Genomic DNA, 26,239 nt, shown 5'->3' on the forward strand with positions numbered 1-26,239 from the left:
GCAGCTCCTCATCCTCTTGACTTACTACCCTCCCTACCCTCACCTCCAGAGTAAGGGGCTGACCACCCTCCCCTGGCCTGGGTAGGCTGTTTCTCCCGCCATCTCTACCCCTGCCTTTGAGAAATGGAAGGAGCCTGAGTCACAGCTGGCCCACTGGGGGTCTGGGCAGGGGACGGAAGAAGGGCGGGTTGGAAGGCGGAGAAGGGAGGCGGCTAGCTGGACACGCAGATGGACGGCCACGGGAGAGTGGGGCAAGGGCAGGAAGTCCTCTGGGTCAGGGCTCCTGGCTGAGGCCACCACGGCACTGAGCAAGCCCTGGTTTCCCGCAGGGGCAGAGCCACCATTCAGGCTTTGCCATGCCAGGCTCCCGGCTTCTCCCCATCCACAAGCTGCCCATCCCTCCCAGCCTGGCTCCCTCCACCGGGGCGCAGTTAGACCTCCAGCAGGGCGGGAGGCCGCCCGCTCCTGTACCCCTCTGTCTCTCTCTCCATGCCCCATCACTCCCCAGGGGAAGAATGACCAGAATGAGCAGTGCTTTGGTCTGTGATGGTCAATGTCTTTACTTCTAAAGCATACATTGGACTCACTATATATTAACATCAAAAGGGGCTATCTAAAATGGAGTCATTCTGTTTAAAAATCCAAATTTTCACATTTTTATAGAAGATCCAAAATGACATGAAATTAAACTATACAATGTTATGAACAGTATAACAACTGCTTTTAGAAAGCAAAAGGAAAGGGAAAAATTAGCAGTTGGGCCTGTTGTCGGCCTGGGTTCCATGTCTTTTGAGGCATTGTGACTGAGAGCCAGCACCGAGGGGAAGGACCAGCCCCTCTCTGCAGGCACAGGAAGGGAGCCCAGGCCCAGAGAGGAGGCGGATGTGGGCTGTTCAGCCTTCTCAAGGTGAGAACGAGACAAGGCGCGCCTCCCTGCTCCTCTGGGCCCTTGGTGTGAGCACTGATTAAAGTCTTTCAAGACCCACGCCCAGGGAGGGCTGGAAGAGGGCGGGGCAGGGGCACAGCTGGGTTCAGAAGAATCATTTTGATAATAAAGGTCCTTTGGGCTTCCCGAAGGCCCCCACCCCTGCCGGCCAGCAATCTCAGTCAACTCCAGGCACCTACTGGCTCCCTTAACAACCCCTTCCTTGGCCTGCTCCCTATTACTCTGGGCACCCCTAACTCCATGAGCCCTCGTGGGCAGGCAGAGACCTACAGGGACCCCCGGAGGACCCCAGAGAGAATCTCTGGCCTTGGAAGTCAGAGGATAATGTCCAGGGCACCTTGGCTTGGCAGCGAAAGACCACCGGGGTCCAGGCCAGGAGCCAGACTGATGGGGAGGATTCCCAGGGGCTAGGAGAGCACTGTGGAGTCACTAGGAGAGCACTTCCCCCACCCTGGGTGCCCAGGCCTGGTCTTAGCCCAGAAGCAGAGCTGGGGCAAGCTGTTTGGGGCCGCCCTTGACACTTTGGTTCACACATTCAAGGGGGAGGGCACTTGTTTCCGTCCACTGGTAAGATCATGGACTTGGCCCTGCTTCCTCCCAGGCACCAAGGTGGTCTAACAGTCCCCTTCTTCCACATCAGTAGTTCTGTCAGGCCAAGAACACACTCCCCAGAGCGTGGTACCATGCTGCAAAGGTAGGAGGGGCGTTTTCTGTATAGCAGGAGCAGCCCTCAGTACGAAAGCTGCCTTTCCTCCTCTCCCTGTGGACAGCACTGTCCCTGGCCGAGTGTGTCACAAGACAACTTCTCTGCCTCCTTCCTTCTGGAGGGGCTGATTCTTTCCAGGCCCACCCCACTCACAGATGTGCAGCCCTCCCCTGGGAGGCCACACCGGTCCCTAGCTGGAGCAGATGAAGAGGCCTGCGGCTCAGGCTCACCATCCGCCCTTCCTGGTCCCCAGGACTATATCACAAAGCCGCGTGCTCCCTCAAACAGGACTTGGAGGACAGCTGCCCTACATCCAGCCCACAAACAGGATCTAGCCCTTCTCCCACGCCTGACCACGACCATCCTCTTTCCTACCCCATCTGGTTTCTAATTAGGCTGAAAAGTTTGGGGAGGTGGGGCTGGCACCAATCCCTCCCTGGGGTGGATTGAGACAGTCCACTTGACTTCCAGCCTGGTTCCAGGCCCCCAGAGATAAGGGAGGCTGATGGCTCTCAAGTAAGGGAATCCTGTAATGGGAAAGAGGTTTGTGGGATCAGGGCCAGCCACAGCAATCTGGCTCCCCACACCCTACCTCCAGGCCGGTACCAGGAGTGCTGGGCACCCCCACCCAGCCTCTGCCCATACCCTCCAGCGGAGGGCACGGCGGGTAGAGTGCGGGGCAGGGGCCGTTGGGGGCGCTCGGAGGCGCGCATTTGGGCGGCACTCAGGGCAGGCAGGCAGCCACCTGGTAGGCGCCCTCTGCAGCCGCTGCGGCAGCACTGTGCTGGGCGCTGTGCTCCTGCAGCAGGGCCACGTCCAGGAAACGCTCGCCACACCACACGCACTTGAACTGCTGCTCGCGGGCGTGCACCCCCTGGTGCTTGTTGAGATGCTCGCGCTGCTTGAAGGCCTTGTCACAGTTGGGGCACTTGTAGGGCTTCTCACCCGTGTGCACCCGCCGGTGCCGCTGCAGGTCGGACGCGTACTTGAAGCGCTTCTCGCAGTCCGGGCACTTGAGCGGCTTCTCGCGGGCCGGGTCGCAGCGGTGCTGCACGAACTCAGAGGACGAGAAGAAGCGGCGCTCGCACAGGGTGCAGCGCAGCGGCTTCTCGGCGGCCGAGCAGTGCGCCAGCTGGTGCTTCTGCAGGGCGGACGCGCGCTTGTAGGCCTTGCTACACACCGGGCACTTAAAGGGCCGCTCGGCCGCGCCCGGCAGGCACTTGTGCCGCAGCAGCTCGGCCGACTGGTCGAAGCCCTTCTGGCACACGGGGCACTTGAAGAGGGTCTCAAGGGTGTGCACATGCTGGTGGTAGAGCAGGTGGCTGGGCTGCCCAAAGCCCTTCTCGCACAGGCCACACTTGAACGGCTCCTCGGCCTTGTGCGTGCGCCGGTGGCGCATGAGCGCGTACTGCTGCTTGAAGCCCATGGGGCACAGGTCACACTTGAAGGGCCGCTCTGCGCTGTGTGTGCGCTCGTGCTGCCGCAGGTCCGACGGCCGCTTGAAGGCCTTCTGGCACTCGCCGCAGCGGAACGGCCGCTCCCCGCTCGGCGTGCACGGGTGCTGCAGCAGCTCCGAGGACTCCTTAAAGTGCAGCTCACACACGTTGCAGCGAAACAAGTGGTGCTCGCCCGAGTGCGCGTACATGTGGCGCACCAGATGCGAGCGGTGCTTGAAGGTCTTCTCGCACACGGCGCACTTGTACGGCCGCTCCGAGCTGTGCGTGCGCTTGTGGTGTACCAGGTGCGACGACTGGCTGAAGCTCTTGTCACACAGCGTGCACTTGTACGGCTTCTCGCCTGTGTGGATGCGCTCGTGCCGCGACAGCTCCGACAGGTGCTTGAAGGGCTTCTGGCAGATGGGGCAGCTGTAGGGCTTGTCGGCCTGCTCGCCAGGGGCCACGGCGGGCGGCGGCGGTGGCGGCGGCGGCGCGGGGGCTGGGGGTAGGGGGGTGGCGGCGGCGGCGGCGGCCGCGGGTTCTGCTGCCTCCGCCGGCTTGTAGGTCTTCTCGCAGATAGAACACTTCACCAGGCCGCTCGTGCCGCTGTGCGCGCTGTGGTGCTGCGCCAGTGACGTGAGCAGTGAGAATCCCATCTTGCAGACACCACAGACGAAAGGCTTCTGTTCGGCCTGCACGCACTGGTGTTCCAGCAGGTCCGTGGCCTGGTGGAAGATCTTGAGACACTGCGTGCACTGGAAGGAGCGGTCGTGGCCCGCCAGACACTGGTGCTCGTGCGGGCTGGACAGGTGCGCCAGGTCGTGGCCACACACGCCGCACTTGGGGCCCGGCTCGCTGGCCGCCTGCAGGGGCGCGTGCTGCGGGGGCTGGAGGCCTGGATCTGGCTGCAGGAGGATGCCGTAGACCGCACAGCCCAGGGGGTTCTCAGCCGAGCCCGGGGGCAGGGTGTGCTCAGCCAGGGCCGGTGGGGGCTCTGCGTGGTGCTGAGGCTGTGGTGGCTGCGGCTGCTGCGGCTGCGTCTGCGGGGGCTGCTGCCAGCTCTCCGACATGCTTGGGAAGATGAAACAGGGTTTGGAGAGTAATGGCTTCAGTTTCCCGCTTAAGGCGATCCAGCCCAGGGAGAAGCTGCCCAGGATCAGGTATGGACCAAAACCTCAGACAAGGCACAGAAGAGGGACTGGTCAGACAGCCCAAGGTTAATACCTAGGCGGACCACAAGGCTCTGCCTACAGGCTAGCGTGGCTCTCCGAAGCAGGGTGCCCTCGAGGCCGGAGGGGCTCTGCCTTCCCTGATGACTGGTTCTGGAGGGAAAAGAAAAACCGTGAGCTTCACGGAGAGATACACAGCTGGTCCCTGGACCCCTCTCCCCATTCTGCCCGCACTTGCCAACACTGTGGACACATCAGGGAAGAGGGCAGAGTTCGGGGCTGGAAGACCCACTCTCTTCACACAGGACCAAAGAAGTTTGCTGAGGGCTCAGCCCCTCCAGCAAAGAGATCTTCCTGCCTCCCCAGCCTCCAGCCAGCCCTCTTTGGTCAGCTGTCTCACAGATAAGGGTCTGGGATGATCTGCCCCTAATACCAAGAAGTCATAAATTCTGCTCATGCTCCAAAGGAAGAGGGAGGGCCACGACGTCCAAACCAATTTCAGCAACTTAACTTTTTTTGCAAATAAAATTCTTACTTGGAAGCCCAATATGTTATTAGATAAAAGCAGAGAGGCACTGGTGGAGGACACCCTGAGGCCTTCCAACTCCTTTCCCCTGGCTGCCCTGAATCATAACCCAGGACTTCCCTGCTCAGGGTAATAGCCAGCTGGGACGGAGAACCAGGCCTTCTAGACCCGAAGCCCCAATGGCAAATGGCCTCAGGCAGCCAATATCTAAAACAACTAGAGGAACTGAGGACCATCTCAAAAAACTTATTTTGTGGGGTGCCCAGGTGGCTCAGGTCGTGATCCCAGGGTCCTGGGATAGAGCCCCACATCAGGCTCCCTGTTCAGCAGGAGGCCTGCTTTTTCCCTCTCCCCCTCTCCCTGCTTGCATTCCCTCTCACTGCCTCTCTCTCTCTGTGTCAAATAGATAAAAAACTTAAAAAAAAAAAAAAACTTATTTTGTGAGGGGCTGACCCACATCCCTCTCAACTATCCCCCAGGCCCTCCATCCTGACCACTGACCACGTGCCTATTCTTTGTCCAACAACTGTTAGGATGGCCTTGCGGAGACCTGAGCCAATGTAACAATGATTGGTCCATAGACCCACCCAGCCTGGAGGTCTCCACAGCAGAACATCCCTGCTCTAGTTAGCTCCCAGAGCACCCCAAACTCCTAAATCCTCCAAATCACAGTTGCCAGGCCTGCAGGAAAAAGTAGGCAATCAATCAGAAGTTTCCCTTGGCAATGTGGAAAGAAGCATGCTAAACACAGAGCATTTCTCCTCTTCCCAGGACAACCTGGAAAAAAACAACCTTTCCAGAGACAACTGCCTTCCCTGGCTCCAAGTCTCTAACATTTTGGGTAATCAATGGAAGGTAAAGACCACCCATCCCAGGCAAATCTCTAACTCACCACTTTGTGGCAGCAGAAGGTAATGACAGCGAGAGGGAGGAACTTTTAGAATTACATGCAACCGACTTTCAGGTTTCCAGCTTCTCTGCCTCAAACATCGAAAAGTTTCTAAGTTTTCTCCTGAAGGAAAAAAGAGGAAAAGGGGGATGCCTTCACAGGCCAGCCCTGCCTCTAACTGTTCTGCCCAAGAAACCCAAGAGTCAGACCAAAAACTGTCACCCACAGCATCTTCCAGGAAGGAAAGAAGGAAAGGAGCCCCACTCAGGGTGGACGCAGCAGGTTGCATGAGCAAGAAGGTAGGAAGCCTCCCCAGGAAAGAGGGAAGAGGGGCTACCCTGAGCTCAGTCTAGGTCCGGATGTGCCAACCCAGATGATGTTTTTCCCCCCTCCCGCATGAATGGCTGCCAGAACCAGGGTTCCGGATCCCGGGCCCCCAGTGCAGCTGCCCACCCCTGCCCTTTCCAGGGGTGCAGCCCGGAGGCCTTTCTGATCGTGCCGCAAAGAGGAGAGACTAGGATAAGGGAGGCAAAGGGAGGCCCCCACCTGCGCCCCACGCCAGCCCTTCCTCCTCCCTGGGAAACCGAATGAAAGGCGATCACCTCCCCGCCGGCAATGCCAGCCGGCCCAGCTGGGCTGCCTCCTGTCAGCCCTCACCAGGAATGGCCAGGCCGCTACGGGCCAGAGGAACCAGCCCCGCAGGCGACTGGGCCCGAAGAAGGCCCCAGGGCCGCAGGTTGGGCCCGGTTAGGAGCTACGCGCCCTGGCTGGCCTGGGCCGCCCCAGAGCTCAGGAGGCCGCCGGGTCGGGCCGGAGGTGGAGAGGGGGAGGTGGTGGTGGCAGGCGGGCCGGCTGGGGAAGGGGTGCGGCGGGCGCGGGAGTGGCCCCCAGACGCAGCCCCGAGCGCCCCGCCGCTCACCTGCTCCAGGCCGCCCGCGGGGTCAGGCGCGGGGCGAGTGGCGACCGGCTGCTCTCTCGGCCGCCCCTTTATTCCGGCTCCAGCGGCGGCGGCGCGGCCTACGCGCACTGCCAATCCCCGGCCTCGAGTAGCGGCGGCGGCCGGCCTGGGGGCGGGGAACGGGCTAGCGGCGGCCGGAACCGAGGAAGCGACGTGCGTGGCCGGAATAGCGGGGCCAGGGCGGAGGAGCGCCGGGAGGGCGGGCGGACAGACCGACGGCCTTGCAGAGACCGGCGGACAGGCGGGCGGCGCGGGGGCCAGGGAGGCGGGGCCGGGGGAGGAGCGGCAGCCGGGGCGGCGGCGGCTGCAGGAGGAGCGGGCGGCACGGAGCGAGGCCGCCCCCTGCCGGGGACCCCGCGGCCGGGCCGGGTCGGACAGTGGGGCGTGCGGGGTGGCTCTCCAGTTGCCTGGCCTGCACGCCTCAGCTGACCCAGGGAGGGCGCCCCGCTTCCCACCAACCTGCTCGGCCTTAGGGGAGGAGGCGCGCCCGACCCGCGGCCCGACGCCGGCTCTTGAGAGGAGGGGTCTCCTAGACCCTCCGATCTTCTGGAACTGACCCGCCTCTGACTGCTCAGCTTGCTCTTAGGAGACGGGCCCCCGAAGCTCGGACCCTGGACCGGCTTGAGGAGGGGTGTCCCGGACCTCTGATCCCGTCTGGGCCTCGAGGGCAGTGATCTCCGCTGGGTCTAGGGCGCTGACCGCTGATCCAGCGACCGTCCGCGGCAAGGAAGTCTGGTCGCGGATGGCTGCTGACAGAGGAGCGAACAGAGAGTTCAGGGCCCAGAGCGATCTGTGAAATGGGCACACAGAGGCTAGGTGTGGGGTTCCGGGAAGCTCCAGGTAGCCGTCAAGGCGCTGCGAGCTGGCAAGCGGCGTGGTCCGAGTGGTAGAGTCCCGCCGGAGTCGTGTGGGGCCCCGCCCCTCCAGTCCCCGCCCCGAGGCGGTGCTTCCCCTGGCTCCGCCCCCGGGAGGGCACTTCCGGCGCAGCGGAATTCCGGGTGCGATAGCTCGCGGATAAGGCCTGTTGTGCTGAAGGCCCCATGAGTGCGGCGCCCCTGGTGGGCTACAGCAGCAGCGGCTCGGAGGATGAAGATGAGGCCGAGGCCGCGGCCGGGGCCCTGGCGCGACCCGCAGCTGGAGGCTGCCGGCGGTAAGGAGCGAGAGGATCTTTCTGGGGAGGGCGCTGGTTCGCGCGACACCTCGACGAGACCCGAGCGTCCTGGGGGAAAAGGGGCAATGATGCGGGGCGGCTCGCCAGGGAAAGAAGAGGGGCACAGCGGGAAGGAGGGTCCGGAGGACAGCCCAGGACACAGCCCCAGAGTGCCCCCACCTGGCTAGGCCAAGGTGAGGAGGCAGGAAACGTGGGCTCGGGTCCAGCCTCCAGCGCTGGCCGCTGGGATCTCCTGGTGCCGCCGGGATCTCCTGGCGCGCACCCACAGCGTCATCCTAGGTCTGTTTCCACATTTGGAGAGTGTTTTCATTCTTCCGGTAAATACTCTTGGAGCACCCGCTCTGCTCCAGGCTCGGGCTGGGACGCTCCGCAGTGAACGAAACGGTCGAAGTCTGACTTCGTGGAGCTTCTGTTCTCAAGTGCCACGCCTGGTGCTTTTAAGAGTGCCTTTCAAGCAGCCGCATCTCTGTTGATCTCACAATAGCTCTATCAGGTCGGGATACACTTTACAGATGAGGAAACTGAGGCCTACACAATGCACATGACTTGCCCCAAGACCCCAAAGCTAGGAAGCGCTACTCCAGTTCAGGCTTGTCTACCCTAGGGAATGTGAACCACACTGTGCTGCCTGCAGCCCAGTAGTCTCCCGTGGAAACCAGGCCCCCAGCTAAAGTCAGCCTCCCAGGGCTGTTGGGAGACCCCAGTGAGACAGTACTGGGGAAGGAGTTTTGTGGTTATCTAGAAGCTGCCTGCAGCACCTGGTGGGAAATGGATGCACACAGTCACCCTGAATAAGGGGTTATGACTGTTGTTGTAGCTACAGAGGTAGAGAATGTCAGGAGGCTAAGTGTGCTCATTTCCTTTTTCTCTCTTGCAGTTCCCAGAGCCCTCTCCCCAGCCAGAGGTTGCCAGTACCCGACAGTGTGCTGCACATGTTCCTAGACACTGAGGGAGAACCCAAGGACGACCAGGAAAAACATGGAGGCCGGGTGCGCACCTTCCCCCATGAGCGGGGCAACTGGGCTACCCACGTCTATGTGCCATGTGAGTAACGTCTAAAGGGCGAGAGGCTGAGACTGACAGGTGCCTCTTTCTTTTTTTTTTTTAATTTAAAGATTTTATTTATTTATTTGACCGACAGAGATCGCAAGTAGGTGGGGGGGGGGGGGGTTGCCCCGGGAAGCAGGGTCCCTGGTGAGCAGAGAGCCTGCTGCGATTCGGGGCTTGATCACAGGATCCTGGGATCATGACCTGAGCTGAAGGCAGAGGCTTTAACCCACTGAGCCACCCAGGCACCTCTGACAGGTACCTCTTGATGGGAGGAAGCTGGCCCCAACCAGGAGGAACAAGCCAGAAACCTCTGACATGGATGGTAGGAAAGAGATGGACTTAGCAGAGAAAATTGGGGAGTTTTTCTGTAAATTTGTTTTCAGTTTCGAATTCATTGCCTAAATTTTTTTTTTTTTAATTAATTCTGGGTATAATGTTTTCCCACTCATGAGGCGGTGACCAAGGGAGAGTCTAGGGCAGAGTGTCAAGGCCATCCCGGAGTATGGCTGTAGCTGGCAGTTTATTCCTAAGAGGGTATGCTGGGCACAGCATACCCAGGCCTCAGTTTCCTGGGTATGCTGGGCAGGTCTCCCCTCCCGCCCCCACCAGCCTCCATGAGTGAAGGGCAGGCACATAATGCCACCCTTTAGTAAGTTACTGGACTTCCCAGAGCCTCAGTGTCTTTATCTCTAAAATGGGTATTATAGAAATCTGTATCTCCTAGGACTTTTGTGAAGATTAAATCAGATCGTTTATGTCAGGCTCTTTTTTTTTTTTTTTTTTAAGATTTTATTTATTCATTTGACAGAGACACAGAGGGAGAACATAAGCGGGGGGAGCAGGAGAGGGAGAAGCAGGCTTCCCATTGAGGAGGGAGCCCTATTTGGGCCTCGATCCCCGGACCCTGGGATCATGACCTGAGCCGAAGGCAGCCGCTTAACAACTGAGTCACCCAGGCGCCCTATTTATGTCAGGCTCTTAACACAATACACAGAGTAGGTGGTGGCCCTTAGTATTTTGTGTTAATTAGGTCAACTCTTAGAACCTCCATTTCCCCATCCACAGAAGAATGAGTCTCTACACTGCCTGCTCACCAGGGCATTGGGATAAATTGACTAACATACGGGGCGCAAGCAGTTACCCATGCAGCTCCAGGCCCACATTTGGTTAAAAAAGAAGAAGAATATGTGAACATTCAGTGGTGGTCGTTGTGAAAAATTAGGAGCATTCTAAATATTTATCAGGAGATTCAACATCTAATAGGGACTGATAAAGGAAGTGTTGTTTGTGATTATGGATTACTGTGGACCAGTGACCATGAGCTTGCCCGCTGCACTGAAAGGAAGACTGTCCACCCTGTAGTGTTACATGAAGAAAGCCAGTGGAAGAACAGTTTGAATGGTACACTCTCATCTTTTTAACAAATAAAATGTGTACACTAGGATAAGCACTGAGCAGAGGCTGGGAAGAAAGGCATCCAACTCCGGCAGTCTTGATCTCTAGGGTAGTAGTCTTGAAAGTGGGGTGTATGCCCCCTGGGGAGAGGTCAGGATGACCCATCTGGAAGAAAAGTATTAGAACTTCTTTATATATCTCTTTTTATCTCATCTTTTTAAAGTTTCTGTTTTGGGGGCACCTGGCTCGCTCAGTCAGAAGAGCATACGACTTGATGTCGGGGCCGTGAGTTCAAGCCCCACGTTGGGTATGGAGATAACCAAAAAAGAAATAAACTTTAAATAAATAAATAAATATTTCCATTCTCGAGAGTGTACATTTTACAGTGGACATAATTTTGTAACATGCACATTTGCAACATAAATAAATACACGTTTGTTGCAGGGATGCTTGTGAGTTTGTTTCCTAATGGCCCAGGTGATCAAAACAATTTGGAGACCGCTGCTTTAGGTGATAGGATTTCAGGAGGCCCTGCTTTCTCCTTTGCATATTTCCTTCTCGTACTTGAACTCTTTACAGTGAGCATATGTATGTTACTTCTATAACCACAAAAATCCTATTAAACTACATAGAGCTAGGCTGCTCTCAAAGTAATTGTCCCCAAAAGTCCAGAGTAACGAAGGCCTTTCTCTGCCTTCTGGGATTCTTCCTTCAGCCACACGGCCCTGGCTAAGAGAATGGCCCGCCCTATCCACTCTTGCCTCCAGATGAAACGAGGGAGGACTTCCTGGATCTGCTGGACATGTTGCTGGCCCACGCCCAGACATGTGTCCCCCGGCTGGTCCGGATGGAGGCATTCCACGTCAGCTTGTCCCAGAGCGTGGTGCTGCGGCATCATTGGATCATCCCCTTTGTGCAGGCTCTGAAGGACCGCCTGGCCTCCTTCCAGCGGTGAGTGCCTGGTGCTTCCTCCTCTGCTTCTCCTCCCCTCAGCTCCTCTTCCTGTCCTAAGCTACTGTGTGGTTGTAGGTGTGGGGCGTACTACCCTAGCCAGCAGACCAGACCTGAAGGTTGAACACTGAACATCTGGAGCAGCCTACCATATACCCCACCTTGGGTGACTTTGGACAGGCCACAGAAGCTCTGGAAGCCTCGAATCCTTACCTGTGGGCAGGTCATGGGAGCGGTGGTGGCCGCCTCCAAGGGGACCTATGAGAGTAAAATGAGGTCATGCGGGCCTTGGCGTAGTGCTTGGGGAAGGATGGGACCTGGACCCCGCCTCTGGCTTGGTTGGCTAGCCTCAAACTTTTCTTTCCTCAGCTATGCATATTTCTTCTTCCTACAGGAGTGCCTTTCCTCCTGTACTTAGCCATATCAAAGCCCTGCTCCTTCCCAGAGGCTCTCCAATTTGGCATCTCCCCCAGAGTTCCCCAGTCCCTGGGATCATCTCATACTGGGGCAGCTTATACCCTTGTGCTCATTTCATGCCTATCTGGTCCTTGTCCCCTGGGGAGCCAAGCTCCCGCAGGCCCAGGAGCACCCCTTCTTTCTGAATTCCCCACCTTTCTGCTCCAGATGCTTTGCTGACTGTAGGCATCAAATGGATGTTTGTTGAATGAGCAGGAGGAGAGAGGGATCCTCTGAGTGTTGGTTCCAGAAGGAGCCCAAGAAGCCATCCAGTTGGTGGTTTTCTTTGCAGAGCCCCTGCTTCAGAAAAGGTGTTACTCAAAAGCTTGGATGTGGAGTTGTGTAGGAGAAAAACTGAAGTCTTCTAGCGTAAGCCCCACACTCCCAGTGTGGAGGCCTCAGACCCAGGAATTCCGTAGACGAACTTCACCCAGGTAGGGAACTGCCCGTTTGCTTCAGCCCTTTCTGAGGGCCGGCGGAGGAAGGGATTCGTTCCAGTTCAGTCAGCCAGAGAACTGGGACTAAAACTTCTCTCTCCACCTCATTCAGTACCCCCTTCTCCCAGCCCCGTTTTTTGATCATCACTACGAAACTGATGGAGCAATATGTCTGTTAGTCAGGACGTACTGGTCACAGATACCAGAAATCCAGCCCAAAGTGGCTTAAACTGAGGGGGAGTTCATAGGCTGGTATAACTAAAAAGTTCAGAAGTCACGCTGGCTTCATGTGTGAGTGCACTGGGGTGACCAGAAGACGGCACCTGACTGTCACCATCTCTTAGCTCTGCCCCTCTCTGTGTGGGCTTCCTCCTCACAAAGGCAAAGAGGCCTCTGGCAGCTTGGGGCTGCCAGTCTACCGGTCTGGAAAGCCAGCCCTCTTTCTTAAGAGCTTCAGCAAAAGTCAGGAACAACTTTGATGGGTCTGACTTGGCTAACAGGCTCTCCATACGTGAGTTCAGCTAGCAGAACGCTGTCCCCTTCTACGTGAGGCTGTTTCAGTTACCTGCTTTCCGCTCTGTTCCCTGGGTAGAGGTCGAATGTCAGCTGGGTCTGGGGCCACATGACTTTGGCAAAAAGGACTTTATCACCACACTGCATGCATCTGGGCCGTGAGGACCATGTGAGAACAAAACCTGTGGCAGGAAGCCATGATGCTGGGCTCCTCTGCACGCAGTGGTCCTTCACCTGGACAAGTCCCTTACTGGGGCCTCTGGAAACTTTGCCCACAGGCCATTGCTAGAATTACTGGTCCCTGGGGAGCCCAGATGTCGCTTATCCTCTTGCTGCCTGTGGGACCAGAGAACAGCACCTAGGTCACCGGGCTGGCTCTCCTTGCCAGCACAGGGTGTTTCCACCCCTGTGTCCTGGAGAAAGCCAAGCTAGGTGGCCTCTTCAAGTTTGTCTGACTGAGCCTCTGGCCAAGAGTGGGCAGTGCACCTTTGATTCTGTTAATGCAACTGAGGGAATGCTGTGTTCTGAGTGGCCAGGCCTGGGGCAGGTGTGTACCTCCGGGGTAGTGGGGTAGAGACTCCTCCACCAGCAAAAAATGGGAGAACTGCCTTCCGATGCAAGTTTCCTGGGACAAGAGGGGTTGGTTGGCGTCTTAGCCAGGATTCTGTGAAATCTGGAAAAGTGGCTACTTGCCACTCATTAGGCCCAATCAACAGTGTCATCATCAATGTCATGGACTTGGTTAAGCTTATTCTAACCCACTGTCATTCTTTGAGATCGTCTGGCTTCTGCACGGGCCAGAGAGGAGAGTGGAGTGGAGATGTGGGAATCCCCTCCCCCGTGTCTTTCAAGTCCTTGGTGGTGACACTGATCTCTGCGAACCCTCCAGGGATGGAGTATTGCTTCTGATTCACTACTTTCCTAGGTCGAGGCAGTTCTGGTAGCTTCAGGTGGCTCCCCTACCATAATCACCTTCACTCCACAGGTCAGGGAACAGATGTGGGGATTCTGCCAGCCGCTGAGTGTATATTCCAATTATGCTTTCAGAACTGGAGAAATAACCATAGGCTGGGTTTGGGGGCCCACCAAGACAGGCCTGAGCTGAAATTCCATAGGTCACTTGGCCTCCATGAGCCCCCACTCTGACTAGAGAGCCACAGTGATGTTTTGGTCTCCTGGAATTAGTTCACGGCCTTATCTGGTAGTTCCCAGAAAGCCTGATTATTTCCTTTTCTCTAATGCACAATTACCCTGGCAAAAGGCCATAGGTCCCTTTTGAGAAGGCTAGGGAAAAAATGAACTATAAAATTTTAGTAGTATACCAGGGTCCTTCCTCAAAGGGACCGGCCCTTCCCTTCATTCAAGGGGTCTTGGGTCCATAAACTGGCTCAAGTTTGGAAATTGAGGATCCGTGACTTCCCTTTTATGATCGGATTAGACTTTGTTCACTCGGCCTGCACTGTTTCTGCTTATACAGATGAAGTAAGAATTTCGCAGGCTTCCTGTCTAGCTCACTTCTCGGAGCGCCCTGACAATTAGCCAGTACCCTAGGCCTGCCCGAGGCTCTGCTGCCTTCCATGGTAACTACACCCACCTCTCAGCTTGGGTGTCTCCAGCTCCCTCACTGGAGCCACCCCTTGTCCACGTTTCAGGCAACTAACCCAGCAAACTGTGAGATCCTTTCCCATCCCCCGAGCTGTGGCATTCAGGCCAGATTTCTGCTTCATGAGCCCGCATCAGGAAATCGGCCTAAGCCAACTCTGTGAGGCTTGTACCATTATCCCACACCTTTAATAACCACACACGTTCCTGGATTTCTGCTCATGTAGATCAGAATACTCGGGTAGTACTTTGGAAGTATGGTACATCTCACAAGTCCCACTTTGTACCTCACCTTTAGGGGACTGCCAGGACTTTAGTTATAGGTCTAGAAGCAAAGTAGGGGGTGGAAGGGGCACCTGGGTGGCTCGATTAAGGGTCTGCCTTAAGTCCGGGTCATGATCCCAGGGTCCTGGGATTGAGCCCCAAGTCGCACTTACTGCTCAGCTGGGAGTCTACTTCTCCCTCTCCCTCTCTCTCCTTCCCTCCTCCCTGACTCTTCCCTCTGCTCCGGTGTTCTTTCTCTCTCTCTGTGTCGAATAAATAAATAAAATATTAAAAAAAGAAAAAATTAAAATAAAATAAAAAAGCTTTAAAAAAAAAAAAATAGAAACAAAGGGGTAGCGGGAGTGGGTCCGGAGGAGCCTCACCGTCCTCCTGCAGGGTAACCCTCAGTGCCGGCTGAGTCCCCACAGATGGAGGTGGCAAAGCCCAAACCACTGTTGTCGGGGGCCACTTCCACTGGGAAGGAAAGCTCGTAAGAATTTAGGGGCTCAGTGCTTCCCACGCGTGCCCCTTCCAAGAATCCCCCTTCTTTCCCAGGCAGTGCCCTCACTTAAACGGTAGCAGTAAGCACAGCTGGGAGTTCCACTGGTGTAATTCAGCCAATCACAGCACTCGGTTCCACCTTTGATTTTTTTTTTTTCTGCAGTTACAGCCCTGAGGCTATGGGACAGGAGGGTCTCCCTAGCAGGGCACACCTAGAGGTTCCTAGGTCCTTGATGCTGCCTGAGTGCAGAAATCCCCAAGCTCACCTTTTTCTTTTAGCACTTTGGCCACATTAGGAGCAAACAACCAATGTCATGTCATTATATTCCGTAGTTTCCCCCAAACTGTTAGAAAGTATCATACAGTCATTTAGCTCCTTCTAATAGATGGTTGCCTGGGATGATGCAGTGCAGATATCGTACACGTCTCTATAATCGGTTCCCACGTGGACTACCAGCGCTCGATTTACTACTAGAAATAGTCAGTAGTGTCTTTGAATCAAATCAGATTAGAGACCCAATTCCAGAAGCCTCAGAACCAATTCAGAAAACTCAACCTTAAAATCCTGGTTTAGAACCAATCTTGGTACCGAAACCTGTGTTGGGGCTCTCTAGAGAAACAGAACCAATAGGATAGAGATAGAGACAGAGATAGAGATACAGAGAGATTTATTATAGGAATTGGCTCACGCAGTTAGGAAAGTCGAGAAATCCTATAGTCTGCCATCTGCAAGCTGGGGAACCAGGAAAGCCAGTGGTATCATTCAGCCTTGAGTCCAAATGCCTGAGAATCAGGCGTGGGGGTGGGGGAAGCACTGGGGGTAGGAGATGACTGATGGTATAAGTCCTAATAGAGCCTAAAAGCCTAACAACCGGGAAAGTCAATGTCCAGTGTCCAAGGGCAGGAGATGAATGTCGCCACTCAGAGAGCGTCGGAGCGCCAGTTTTCCTCTGCCTTTTTGTTCTGTCCAGGCCCTCAATGGATTGAGCGATGCCCTCCCACACTGGGGAGGGCCATTTGCTTTATTCCTTTCACAAATTCACATGGTAATCTTTTCCAGAAACATCCTCACAGACACACCCAGATTCCATGTTTTACCAGCCCTTTGGGCATCCTTCCGGGCAGTCAAGTTGACACATAACATTAACCCTCACAGTTGGGCACAAACCTCCAGCGTCCACTTCAGGATGTTTGTCAAGTCCCTTGCTGAGCTCTGGGTAAACCTGATGCTTGACCAAGCTCCTGCTGTTTCTGTCGCCCCTTCCATTTTCCCCAGAAGAGATGCATTAGGAAGCTGAAGGCTGATGGGGAGGCCAAAAGTTCACTGAGTCTGAGCCCCGGACAGGTTGTGAGATTCTGCCTGGCATGCGGGTGGTTGTGTTCTGTCACATGGAACCTTGGCCTGGAGGCCATCAGTGATCATTTCCTATAGTGGGATTTGCCAGGTTGGTCCACAGGGGGCCCCCCTAAGATCTAGTGTCTCAGAGAATACAGCAGGAACCAGCCAGAATGAAAGGACTTACTGACTGAACCCAATGGGCCCTGTGTAACAGAGCTGAGGGGTGGGTGGGTATGTGGGCGGGCAGGTGTTTCTGCCCCATTTGCACACCAACTGAGACCCACTTCCCCTCATTAAAGCATCATAGGTGACAGCAAGGGCTTTGGAATCAGACAGACTGAGGTTAAGATTATGGCTTACCAAATTCAACTTTACCTGACCGCAGTTTCCGTGTCTGTGGAATGGGCAGAGTTACAGCGCCCGCGTCACGGAGTTGCATGAGGATTCCCTCAGCTCATGCCCCTGGCACATGGGAAATGTTCGTCTCTTATCTCCTCTTTGATGAATAAGACTTTCTCAGTTCCCAGCAGTAAAACTGAAATAGTCTCATTGTTCATTGGGATGAACTGCTATTAATAAAACTTTCGCCAGCATCTGAATGAAGTTATGTGTCACTTCAGCTGGGTGATGACATAAGGCCTTGTCCAGCTCTAGTATTTTAGGGTTCAGTTATACCACCTGTATAATAGGATAACAAAATGAAGGGTGCAGTGAGTTAATGGTATTTTCAAAGTCCTTTTTTTTAATATAATCTTTTCAGATTTTTTTTTCTTATTATTCTTCCTGAAACATGGTCTTTCCTCTTCTAAATTCCAGATTCTTCTTTACTGCCAACCGGGTAAAGATTTATACCAATCAAGAGAAAACCAGGTGGGTCTCCCCGTCTGCCCCCAGTTCCTTCTACAAATTCTTCGAAGTAAAGATTCAAAGGGCGCTTTGCTTCTGGCCTTTTCTGTCCCAGTTTTTTCTTTGTTTGTGTTTTTTTCTTTTAAAGATTTTATTTATTTATTTGAAAGAGAGAGAGAGATAAAGCAAGAGAGGGAACAGAAGCTGAAGGAGTGGGAGAGGGAGAAGCAGGCTTCCTGTCAAACAGGGAGCCCAATGTGAGCCTCGATCCCAGGACCCTGGGATCATGACCTAAGCTGAAGGCAGATGCTTAACGACTGAGCCACCCAGGCACCCTCTTTGTTTGTGTTTTAACCAACTCTATGACTACAAAAGCAGCTGTTCCCAAATCTGAACCTTTCATTAAGAAAAATAACCAGAGGAATGTGGAGGGGAGGGGGGCAGAGGTAGAGAAAAACATCTTGGTAAAGTGAACAAAAGCCTGCCACTGGAAAAAAACATGGGCTTCTGCCCAGCTCCGTCCCCAGTTGAATGTTTAGCTCATACCATCATCTCCATAACCTCTCATTTCCGTGCCGTCACACGCCTGCCCTTGATACGTCCATCACTGGGCAGTCGTGAGGCACCAATGAGCCCAGCATGTTTCAGAAGTGGTGGAGTGGGTTGAAACTAGGAGGTGAGGGATTAGAGAGAGTGACAGTAGGCAAGTCATCTAATAAGTTTCACTGAGACCAGGAGGGTGTCTGGCTAAAGATGTGGGCTCATGGCAGGGTTTTTAAAGATGAGGGAGCATGTCTGAGAGCTGAGGGGAGGGGAGCCCGTGCCCAGGAGCCTCATCCCTGAGAAACGGTCCAGACTCAGGAGTGATGTGAGGGGTTGTAGACACGTGGCAGGGGCAGATGAAGGAGTTCCTCGAGGGTCATGAGCCCCCAGGAATGAGGAGAGATTTGTGGTTAGAACTGGGGAAGGAAGGTTTAGGGACAGAGGAAAGAACCAGCTCAGAGCGCGGGCAAGCGAGGCACCCAAAAGGGGAGAAGGGAGAACCCCCAGCTCTGACCTGACTACTTCCTGTCGCCTCCCCTGCCCTCAGTGGGGATGGTTTGTGTTCTCAGGGGTTGCATCTCATGCCCACGTTATCTCCACTTCTGCCCTCCCCTAGGACCTTTGTCGGACTTGAGGTCACCTCCGGGCACCCCCAGTTCTTGGACCTGGTCTCGGAGGTAGATAGAGTCATGGAGGAATTTGACCTCACCACTTTCTACCAGGTAATAAACAGGCTCTTCCTCTCCACTGGCCCGCCTAAAAGTGGAAACAAACCATCCTCAAAGGAGCCCTTGTTAGAAGCAAACTGAAGAGCCCTCCAGAACTTGCCCCCCTGAAGCGTCCCAAATGCCAGACTTCAGAGGACACAGGCGAGTAGAGGAGCCAGGGGCGCACTCAGGTGCAGCCCGTCAGAAGTCCGACGCTTCATAGAAATCTTTTGTTTCATCTTCAGTGTGCACAAGATTTACCCATTCTGCTCCATATGGATCCATGTTCATGTTTCTTTTTTCAGAAATAGTAGTTTTCCCAGATTTTTTTTTTTAGTGAAATTGACACACCAAGAAGAGTGGTGGCTTCTCCCGCCTTTCAGCACCTCACCCGCCCCATGCCCTCCAGGGGTATTTGACTCCAAACTGAGTATCAGGTCCTTAAAGGGCCCTTGGTTTTGCTTGATGTATTCTTTTTAAAACCTTGCTGAGGCATAGGAGTATGAATTTCAGTGGAGATTATTACTCATAATTTTAGACATTTTGGTTTTTGTTCACTTCATCTTAGAAAGTATGTCATCTATTGAAATGTTCTAGATCAGAAAATAGAGTTGGAGCCTGTATTCTCGTCCACGTCCCAGATTTAATGACCGTTAAGGGAAAGCCTCTGGAAGCAGGACTGTCTTAGTCAGCTGAGCCCATCGTAACAACATACCCTACATGGAGTGCTTTAAACAGCAGAAATTTCTTTTCTCACAGTTCTGGGGCCTAGAAGTCAAAAATCAAGGTGCCATCATGGTCCACTTCTGGTGCGAACTCCCTTTCTGACTTGCAGATAGCAGTCTTCTCGCTGTGTCCTCACATGGTAGAAAAAGAGGAAGCCAGCGTCCTGCCCTCTCTCATACAGGCACAAATCCCATCACGACGGCCCCCCTTTGAAAAGCTCCTCTGAACCTAATTGTCTCCCAGTGGCCCCATCTCCAAATACCATTATATTGGAAGTTGAGGCTTCAACATAGGCATCTGGTGGGTAGGGAGGGGAGAGGTCATGGACACAATTCAGTCCACAGCTGGGGCCAACCCAGAGCTCTTTCAGTTGCGGAGGGTGCTTGGGAACAACACTGGTCAGCACTAAGGGTCTAGACCCTCATGGAGCAGGCCAGGGCTCCGGCAAGGATACCGTGACAACGGTCACAGACCTCCTGTCACGTCTGCACCTGCCAAGGCATCCAGACGACCTCCTGCCTCCCTGCTGTTCCTCCACAGGACCCTTCATTCCACGTCAGTCTGGCCTGGTGTGTGGGGGACACGCGTCTCCCCCTGGAAGGACGGTGCCTGCGGGAACTACAGGTGTGTTCGCAGTGCGGGAGCACAGAGGGCGCCCAGTGCCAGGAGTGACAGGCCATGTGTTGGGGAGTGGGAGGGTTGGCGACAGGCCCTGAGGATTATGTGTGCAAACCAGAATCTGGGCAAGGAGACCCCTATCACCTCACCTTGCTACGCAGACGGCAGTCCCTTGGATGCAGCCCCCTGGAGCCTATTAGCCATCCAGACTCTGGCCCCAGTGCAGACCTAAACGCAGACCTAAGACATCGGAATTGCATTTTAACAAGATCTCTAGGGACTTGCATGCACGTTAAAATTTGAGAAGCACTGCCCTCCACCACTGATCTGAGAGAATGTTGTAGGCCTCTCCTGAAGTCCTAGCCCCTTGCCCAGAGGTCTAAGGCTCAGGTGTCCAGCAGGGACCGGTAGGTGTTGGAAATGAGTGAATGGTGCCAGGCGTGAGGCGCACCCACCCTGGTAACCCTCCTGTTCTGCTAAGTAGATGAGACAGTTCTTCCCATCAGGGCCCTCGGAGGAGCTGGGACTCCTCCACCGTAGGGAGAGGAGAGTGGGGGATCCTGCCATGCAGGAATGTGGACCATGTCGCTGGCTCTTCTGTTTTTCAGGGGAGACCAGAAATCCAGACTTTTATATGCAATCTCTCATTTTCAAATGTTGGCACTAATGTGAATTTTTTTTTTTTTTAACATACTGCAAGCCAGACAAAGTGTGTGCTGGAGGATAGAGCCACTTCTGCTCTTAGCCTAGTCAGGCCATGGGGTAAAGAGCCCTGGTTTCAGGCTCCAGCAGACCCCATCCCCCTTCCAGCTTTATCAGGTTCTGAGCGTCCACTTCCTCCTCTGCAAAATTGGGATGATAGGACCCACCTCCCCAGACTGAGAGCTGATGAGACAAGACTCCTAAGCACGGAGTCTGTGCGTCCGTCCCTCAGCCTCCCTCCGCAGTGCCTAACCCCTGAAGGATTTTAGTAGGCTGATCTTGTTCACAGTGCCCTCTGGGTCCCTGATTCCCCTAATGCGACTGTCCTTTCTCATCTTCCGGTGGAAGAACATTGTGGATGAGTTTGAAGACCCCGAGATGGTGCTGCGTGCGCATGCCGAGCAGGTCCGCTGCAAGTCTGGGAACAAGTTCTTCTCCATGCCTTTGAAGTGAGCACGAGAGACCCTCATCCCAGGCCCCTCTGCAGGCCAGGCAGAGATGGAGAAGCCTGCTCCAAGACTTGGGGAGGCTCCCAGCCTCCCAGAGGGAGGCCTGGACTGGAGCGCAGGCACTGCTGGTGGTTCCTGGGGGCTTGTTTACTCCCAGCTGGTTTGGGTGCTGTTCAGCCCTGCTATGTGTGGTCATTATCAGGAATCACCAGTAGAGGGCAGCCTGGGCTTCCTAGTTCTAGATCTGTGGCCTGTAGACTTGCCGGGCACAAAAGAAAGTCAGGGTCATGGTGAGCCCATCCAGACTCAGCCCGCAACCCCACTGTAGCGCCTCCTACAAACAGCCCCTACCCCACACCCTCCCCCCCACACCCTCCCCCCATCGGCTGTTTGCATCTGGAGGCCATTGGCCTCCATCAGGGTTCCCCTGGCTCTTCTCTACTCGCGCTGGACACACCGTGTCTTCATGGGTCCATCACCCTCCTTCCCTGAAGTCCGTCGTTTTTATTTATTTTTGGTCTCCCCCTCTGGAGCCAGCGGAGACCATCTCAGGGCCAAGGTGCAGAGCGCTGATTTGTGCTTCTGCCTCAGTTTTCTCCCCCACCCTCCCCCCCACCTGCTACCTCCCACTCGCCCCCAGCCAGGTGCCTGGGGAACCAAAAGCAGATGTTTCATTTTGGCCTGGCTATGGCGGCTCTAAGCCAGCCCTCCAACGCTCTGTGGCCTCTGGCTTCTCCTCAGCTTTCCCAAAGAGGTGGAGGGGCAAGGCCTTCCCCCAGTTCTCTCTCCACTGCCTCCAGCCGCCTGCCATGGGCACTCTGAGGGGGGCTCCAAGGAAAGGCCATGGGTTGTCCGGGCCTTTTATTTTCCATCAGGCTTTCACCAGAGCAAAAGACCAGTCCTCTCCAATTGTCGTCTGTATCTCTGGTGATGAGAGATATTTTTATGTTATTGTTTTCAATTATGTTCCAGTAAAAATTCCAGTTTCAATTTTGGGTTTTGTTTGGGACTGCTTCTGTTTATTGTTCAGCTAGGTGACAAGATGACTGTCCTCTGCCTGCACCTTCTCCAGCATGCCACTCAGTGTCAGGGGTACTCTTGGGAGTCCCCATTATGGCTCTGGAGTGGCCGTGAGAGGAGGCACTGATGATGTCTCAGTAAATTGATAGTGGGGGTCACCCGGCCTGCCAGGCCTGCACCCCAGACAAGTGGCACAGACCACATGTGGCCCAGGGCAGGGCCTGTGCCGGGTGAGGGGGAACTCCAACTCCTCATCAGTGTAAGCACAGGCATTCAGACCTGACGCTGCTACAACACGTTCAGAGCCCTTTCTAGAACCATCTCCTCTGTCCTCCTGGTAACCCGCCCCAAAAAGTAAACTGGGGAGGAATGGGTATTCCACTTGTGCAGAAGAACAGCTGAAATCCCTTATCTCTGTTCTGCTCTGACCTCAATCCTGCCCCGGGGCTCCCCATCAGGCCTGCTCTCCCCTCCTCACCCCAGGCCTGGGGAAAGGGGACCTGCCACGCCAGCTCTCACTGCCTCCAGCATCTCTGGGCTCTCTGAGGCAAGCTTCCAATCCCAGCCCAAAGATGTGGGAACTCACTTTCTGTGCCTGATTCCCCAACTCCACTGCACTGATCTGCTGATTCAACTCCAACTGGGCAGTCGGTTCGTATGGATTTTGAGGTCACGCTGGAAAGGGAGAGGAAGCCCAGCCTCCTTCCCGGCCTGCAAGGAACACAGCAAGTATCCTGTGCAGTGGACACTTACAGGGCCACCAGCTCTGTGTCAGGTGCTTACAGCCAGGGGGCAGCCAGAGCACCTGGAGAAGAATCCCCATCCCCAGCTCTGCACTTCTAACACTGGGGAAGTACAAGCAACATCCTGATTTCTGATTTCCGGCAGGTTCTAACCTCAGCGTCGAAGCCAGCCTCCACCTAGGCGGCTCTGTAGGCCCAGACCACCCGATTTTCCTCATCAGGACCACTGGCTCTCCCCAGGAGGGCAGCCCCACCATGAACAAACCCAGGAGGGCTGGCTGCGCCAGTCCCAGGGGAGGATGTGGCCCGGATGGAATTACAGTGCAGCAACTTGAAGAAATGGGCCAAGATCGAGAAGGGGCTCTTCAGTAGGGATTGGCAGGTGGCGATGGAGGAAGGAAGCCAGAGAGTCCCTGAGGGGGGAGGGGGCCAGGCTGGCCGCAGGAGGCTGGGCGGCAGGGCTTGGCAGGAGCCCAAACACTGAGTGTGCCGCGGAGCCCAGCCGCCGGCTCCCCAGCGCTCGGCTGACAGTGCAGAAGCAGCTGGGGCTCTTCCATAAGAGGAGATGTGATCCGAAGGCAGACGATGAGACCAGCGCAGCCTGGGGTCCACCCCTTGGCAGGCTTGACTCGGAAGAGGGAGATGCTCCTGATGGGGATTCTCTCACACCAAAGAGAGCGCAAAATCAACACATCTGGCCTGGGTGTCCTCAGATGTTCCCTGCAGGGCAGGGAAGTGATCTTCGAGGCCTCCTTGGCCCCTTTCCACCTGGCACTCTTGGCTCTCTCCCGCAGGCCTCTCCAGACCACCCCAGCTTTGTTTCCAAGGAAGAGAGAAATTACCTCGGCTTGTTTGTTTATGCCTTGTCTTGGTACCGGGAGCCTGAGAGGCCAAGTGGGGGGCGGGGGTGGCAGCCAAGGATGGGGGTGGGGGGTCCAGGGCCTGGTTCTGACCCACAGCATGTGGCTTTTACAGGGACCTCGGCCACCACCTGAACCAGAACCCTCCTTCTACCAGTGAAGAGACAAACCCAAAGAGGGGAAACAACTTGCTCCAGATCGCCCAGTAAATGAGTGCTGAGGCAGACCCCCGCCCCCACCCCAGGCCTGGCTTCTAATCCCCACCTGTTTGCTCAACCCCTCACTACCCCTCAGGGGCTCACAGTGAAGCTGGGCGCTTTGATCCCAAAAGGCTCCAAGAAAACAAGAGGGGCGGGGTGGCGGGAGGCTCTAGATGAAATGGTATTATCGAAATGTGGGGAAGGTTTAACGCTGGGTAACAGAAGGCCAGTCCCCTCAGGTCTTGGGTACTGGTCAGACCCTGCAGAGCCACAGGCCCCCATGACAGACAGGTGTTCAAACCCACCTTGGAGCCTGCAGGGGCCAGAACCCAAACACTGGGGGCTTCAAGGTCGGGTCACAAGGGATGCCTCCTCTTTAAGTAGGATTTACCCCAGGAGAGGAACCTCCAACGGAGAGAAAATAATTACCAAGCTGACCACAGGCCTGTAAGAGCATTACTCATTGTTCCTGGGTCCCTCTCTTAACTGAAAACCTCCTAAACTCAAACTTATTTATTTATTTATTTATTTATTTATTTATTTTATTTTTTCAAGATTTTTTTTTTTTTTAAGTAATCCCTATAGTGTGGAGCTTGAACTATCAACCCTGAGTCCCAAGCTCTACCGACTAAGCCAGCCAGGCGCCCCTCAAATCCTTCTTTGTAAATTGACCAATTGGCAATAAATATCGTGAAAGATTGCAATGCATTCCATTAAACCAAGACAAGTCTGCTGTCCATTTCTGACACCTACCATACATTTCAGAGTAAAAAATTTAGAAGGCCACCCCACTGATGACGGTGAGCACAGTGCAGTTATAGAATTGTTCGATCGTCGTGTGGTACACCAGAAGGTAATAGAACACCTCGTTGTCAACTATACTTTCATCTTTAAAAACATTTAGAAATCCATTTCTCAAATGAGGGGTCCCACAGAAAAGGTAGTGGAAATGGATAAAATTGTCCCAACCTTTTCCCTGAAGAAATAAGGCCCCTCTGTGTACTTGCTGCTATAGAATTCAGTTTGGCAAGAAACCAGCTAAATCAGTTTAGGGAGAAATCCCCATCCCTGATAATCCAATCATGCCCCCCATCCCCACTATCCCCAGGTGATCCCGCCTGCCTCAGCCAGAGCCCACCCCAGACTCACTGGCTCCTTGTAGTGATTTCCCATCCACCAATGCCTCCCACCCCCCACCCCCAACCCAGCCCCTTGCCTATAAACTCCCCTTGTTCTGGTTGTGTTGGGAATTGAGCCCAGGTCTTCCCTGGAGTCTCTTTCCCTATTTTGAGAGTTTTTTCCCGTAAAATCTATTCCTCACTGCTTTAACTTCTCTCTGACTCTGTTTCTTCTCCTTAACGGTTTTTGATGCCGTGACCCAGATGTGAACCAGAACCAGCATCAGACTCAGAGACGTGACAACCAGGCTTCATGGTGTGCACCTAGACCCTTTGTCTCCACTCTGTTTGCTGGCTTGGGTATCCTATGATGAATCTGACTCCGGAGCCCATTGCTTTGAATAAATGTCCCCTGAAACACGGAGAGGATTTGGATTCTTAGGATTCTGAATATTCTCTAGAAGCTGGGTCAGAGTCCCAAGCAAGCAGCTGTTTGTAAGAAGCTGCGTTAGATCCTGGGTCAACAGAGGCCAGATGAGTCCTAGGTTTTTTTGATTCAAGGAGGCCCATCTCTGTAAGGAACAGAGGCTGGGTTAGAGTCCCAGGTACTTCTGTTCCTAAGAGTAAAGGTCAGGGAGCTTTTCAACCGACTGAAAGCTCTCCTCAAAACTCCTGCTGACTCCATCCTTCTAGAGCCAAATGCTGTCCACTTTCTTTCTCATTAGCAAAACTTCACCAGAAACTCTCTTCACAGTGGGCCCTATGGGGGCCTCTTTGGAGTCCACCTAAGGGGAGCCTTAAGGCAAGAGAAACAAAATTCTCTGATGCACAATGCTCTGCTTTGTTCACTTGGTCTGAAGAAGCCAAAAAGTAACTAAATGATTCAAACCTCATTCAAACTATAGAAGTACTTAAACAATGTCTTCAGAGAATCTGTTCTGATTCAGTAAACCCTCCCGAACCCTTCGCGGCCTCGCAGTTTTCCTCATACCCATCCCTCTCTCCCAAAATGTCCTTCACCAACACACGCCCGGCGCCTCCACTTCCTGCACCCTGAAGGTGCACCAGACCCCCATCTCTTGCAGATGAAGCCCAGGGTGTGACCCCTACCCATTCTTATGCCGTGGTTGACAGAAGAGACGCCATTCAAACCTTGGTCTCGGTCAGAATTAACATGGCACCGTCGAGGACTTTCCTGACTCCTGAAAGAAATGGAAAAGGTTTATTGGCTACTTTAGGTTTGTTCTGGGGCATGCTCTCCAGACTCCCTGATTTAGATCAACTTCTCCACCTATGGTTTGGCCTTGGGGTGCCTCCTTTTGGTTTGGAAAGGTCAAAGGAGCACCATACCTGAAGGTCATCAAGGGTATCAGACTACCTCTAACTCCCATTAGAAAA

At 54.5% G+C, this 26,239-nt stretch overlaps 2 protein-coding genes across 12 annotated transcripts; one reads left to right on the forward strand and one right to left on the reverse strand.

The window, feature by feature from the left end:
• Window positions 1–635: 635 nt before the first annotated feature.
• Window positions 636–7,551, reverse strand: ZNF319 (zinc finger protein 319). Of its 6 annotated transcripts, none has more exons than XM_032324237.1 (4): window positions 6,592–6,679; window positions 5,676–5,795; window positions 4,313–4,410; window positions 636–4,159 (listed from the first exon to the last, which is right to left on the reverse strand). In XM_032324237.1, the coding sequence occupies exon 4, from the start codon at window positions 4,156–4,158 to the stop codon at window positions 2,377–2,379; it is 1,782 nt and encodes a 593-aa protein (XP_032180128.1). In that variant the 5' UTR covers window position 4,159; window positions 4,313–4,410; window positions 5,676–5,795; window positions 6,592–6,679; the 3' UTR covers window positions 636–2,376. The 6 variants fall into 6 exon arrangements, with proteins under 6 accessions (XP_032180128.1, XP_032180127.1, XP_032180126.1 ...); XM_032324236.1 differs by adding an exon at window positions 5,371–5,464 and having other exon boundaries at window positions 636–4,410; XM_032324235.1 differs by lacking the exon at window positions 6,592–6,679 and adding an exon at window positions 7,273–7,551 and having other exon boundaries at window positions 636–4,410.
• A 37-nt stretch (window positions 7,552–7,588) lies between these two features.
• On the forward strand, window positions 7,589–24,423 carry USB1 (U6 snRNA biogenesis phosphodiesterase 1). Of its 6 annotated transcripts, none has more exons than XR_004281172.1 (7): window positions 7,589–7,780; window positions 8,679–8,845; window positions 11,014–11,197; window positions 17,126–17,179; window positions 18,315–18,420; window positions 19,165–19,755; window positions 20,800–20,840. XR_004281172.1 is itself a non-coding variant. In XM_032324240.1 (7 exons), the coding sequence occupies exons 1-7, from the start codon at window positions 7,671–7,673 to the stop codon at window positions 20,902–20,904; spliced, it is 837 nt and encodes a 278-aa protein (XP_032180131.1). In that variant the 5' UTR covers window positions 7,589–7,670; the 3' UTR covers window positions 20,905–24,423. The 6 variants fall into 6 exon arrangements, 5 of the variants coding, with proteins under 5 accessions (XP_032180131.1, XP_032180132.1, XP_032180134.1 ...); XM_032324240.1 differs by having other exon boundaries at window positions 19,672–19,755; window positions 20,773–24,423; XM_032324241.1 differs by having other exon boundaries at window positions 19,672–19,755; window positions 20,800–24,423.
• Window positions 24,424–26,239: the final 1,816 nt, after the last annotated feature.

This window comes from Mustela erminea, chromosome 19 (assembly GCF_009829155.1).
Source record: "Mustela erminea isolate mMusErm1 chromosome 19, mMusErm1.Pri, whole genome shotgun sequence".
NCBI classification, from domain to species: Eukaryota; Metazoa; Chordata; class Mammalia; order Carnivora; family Mustelidae; genus Mustela; species Mustela erminea.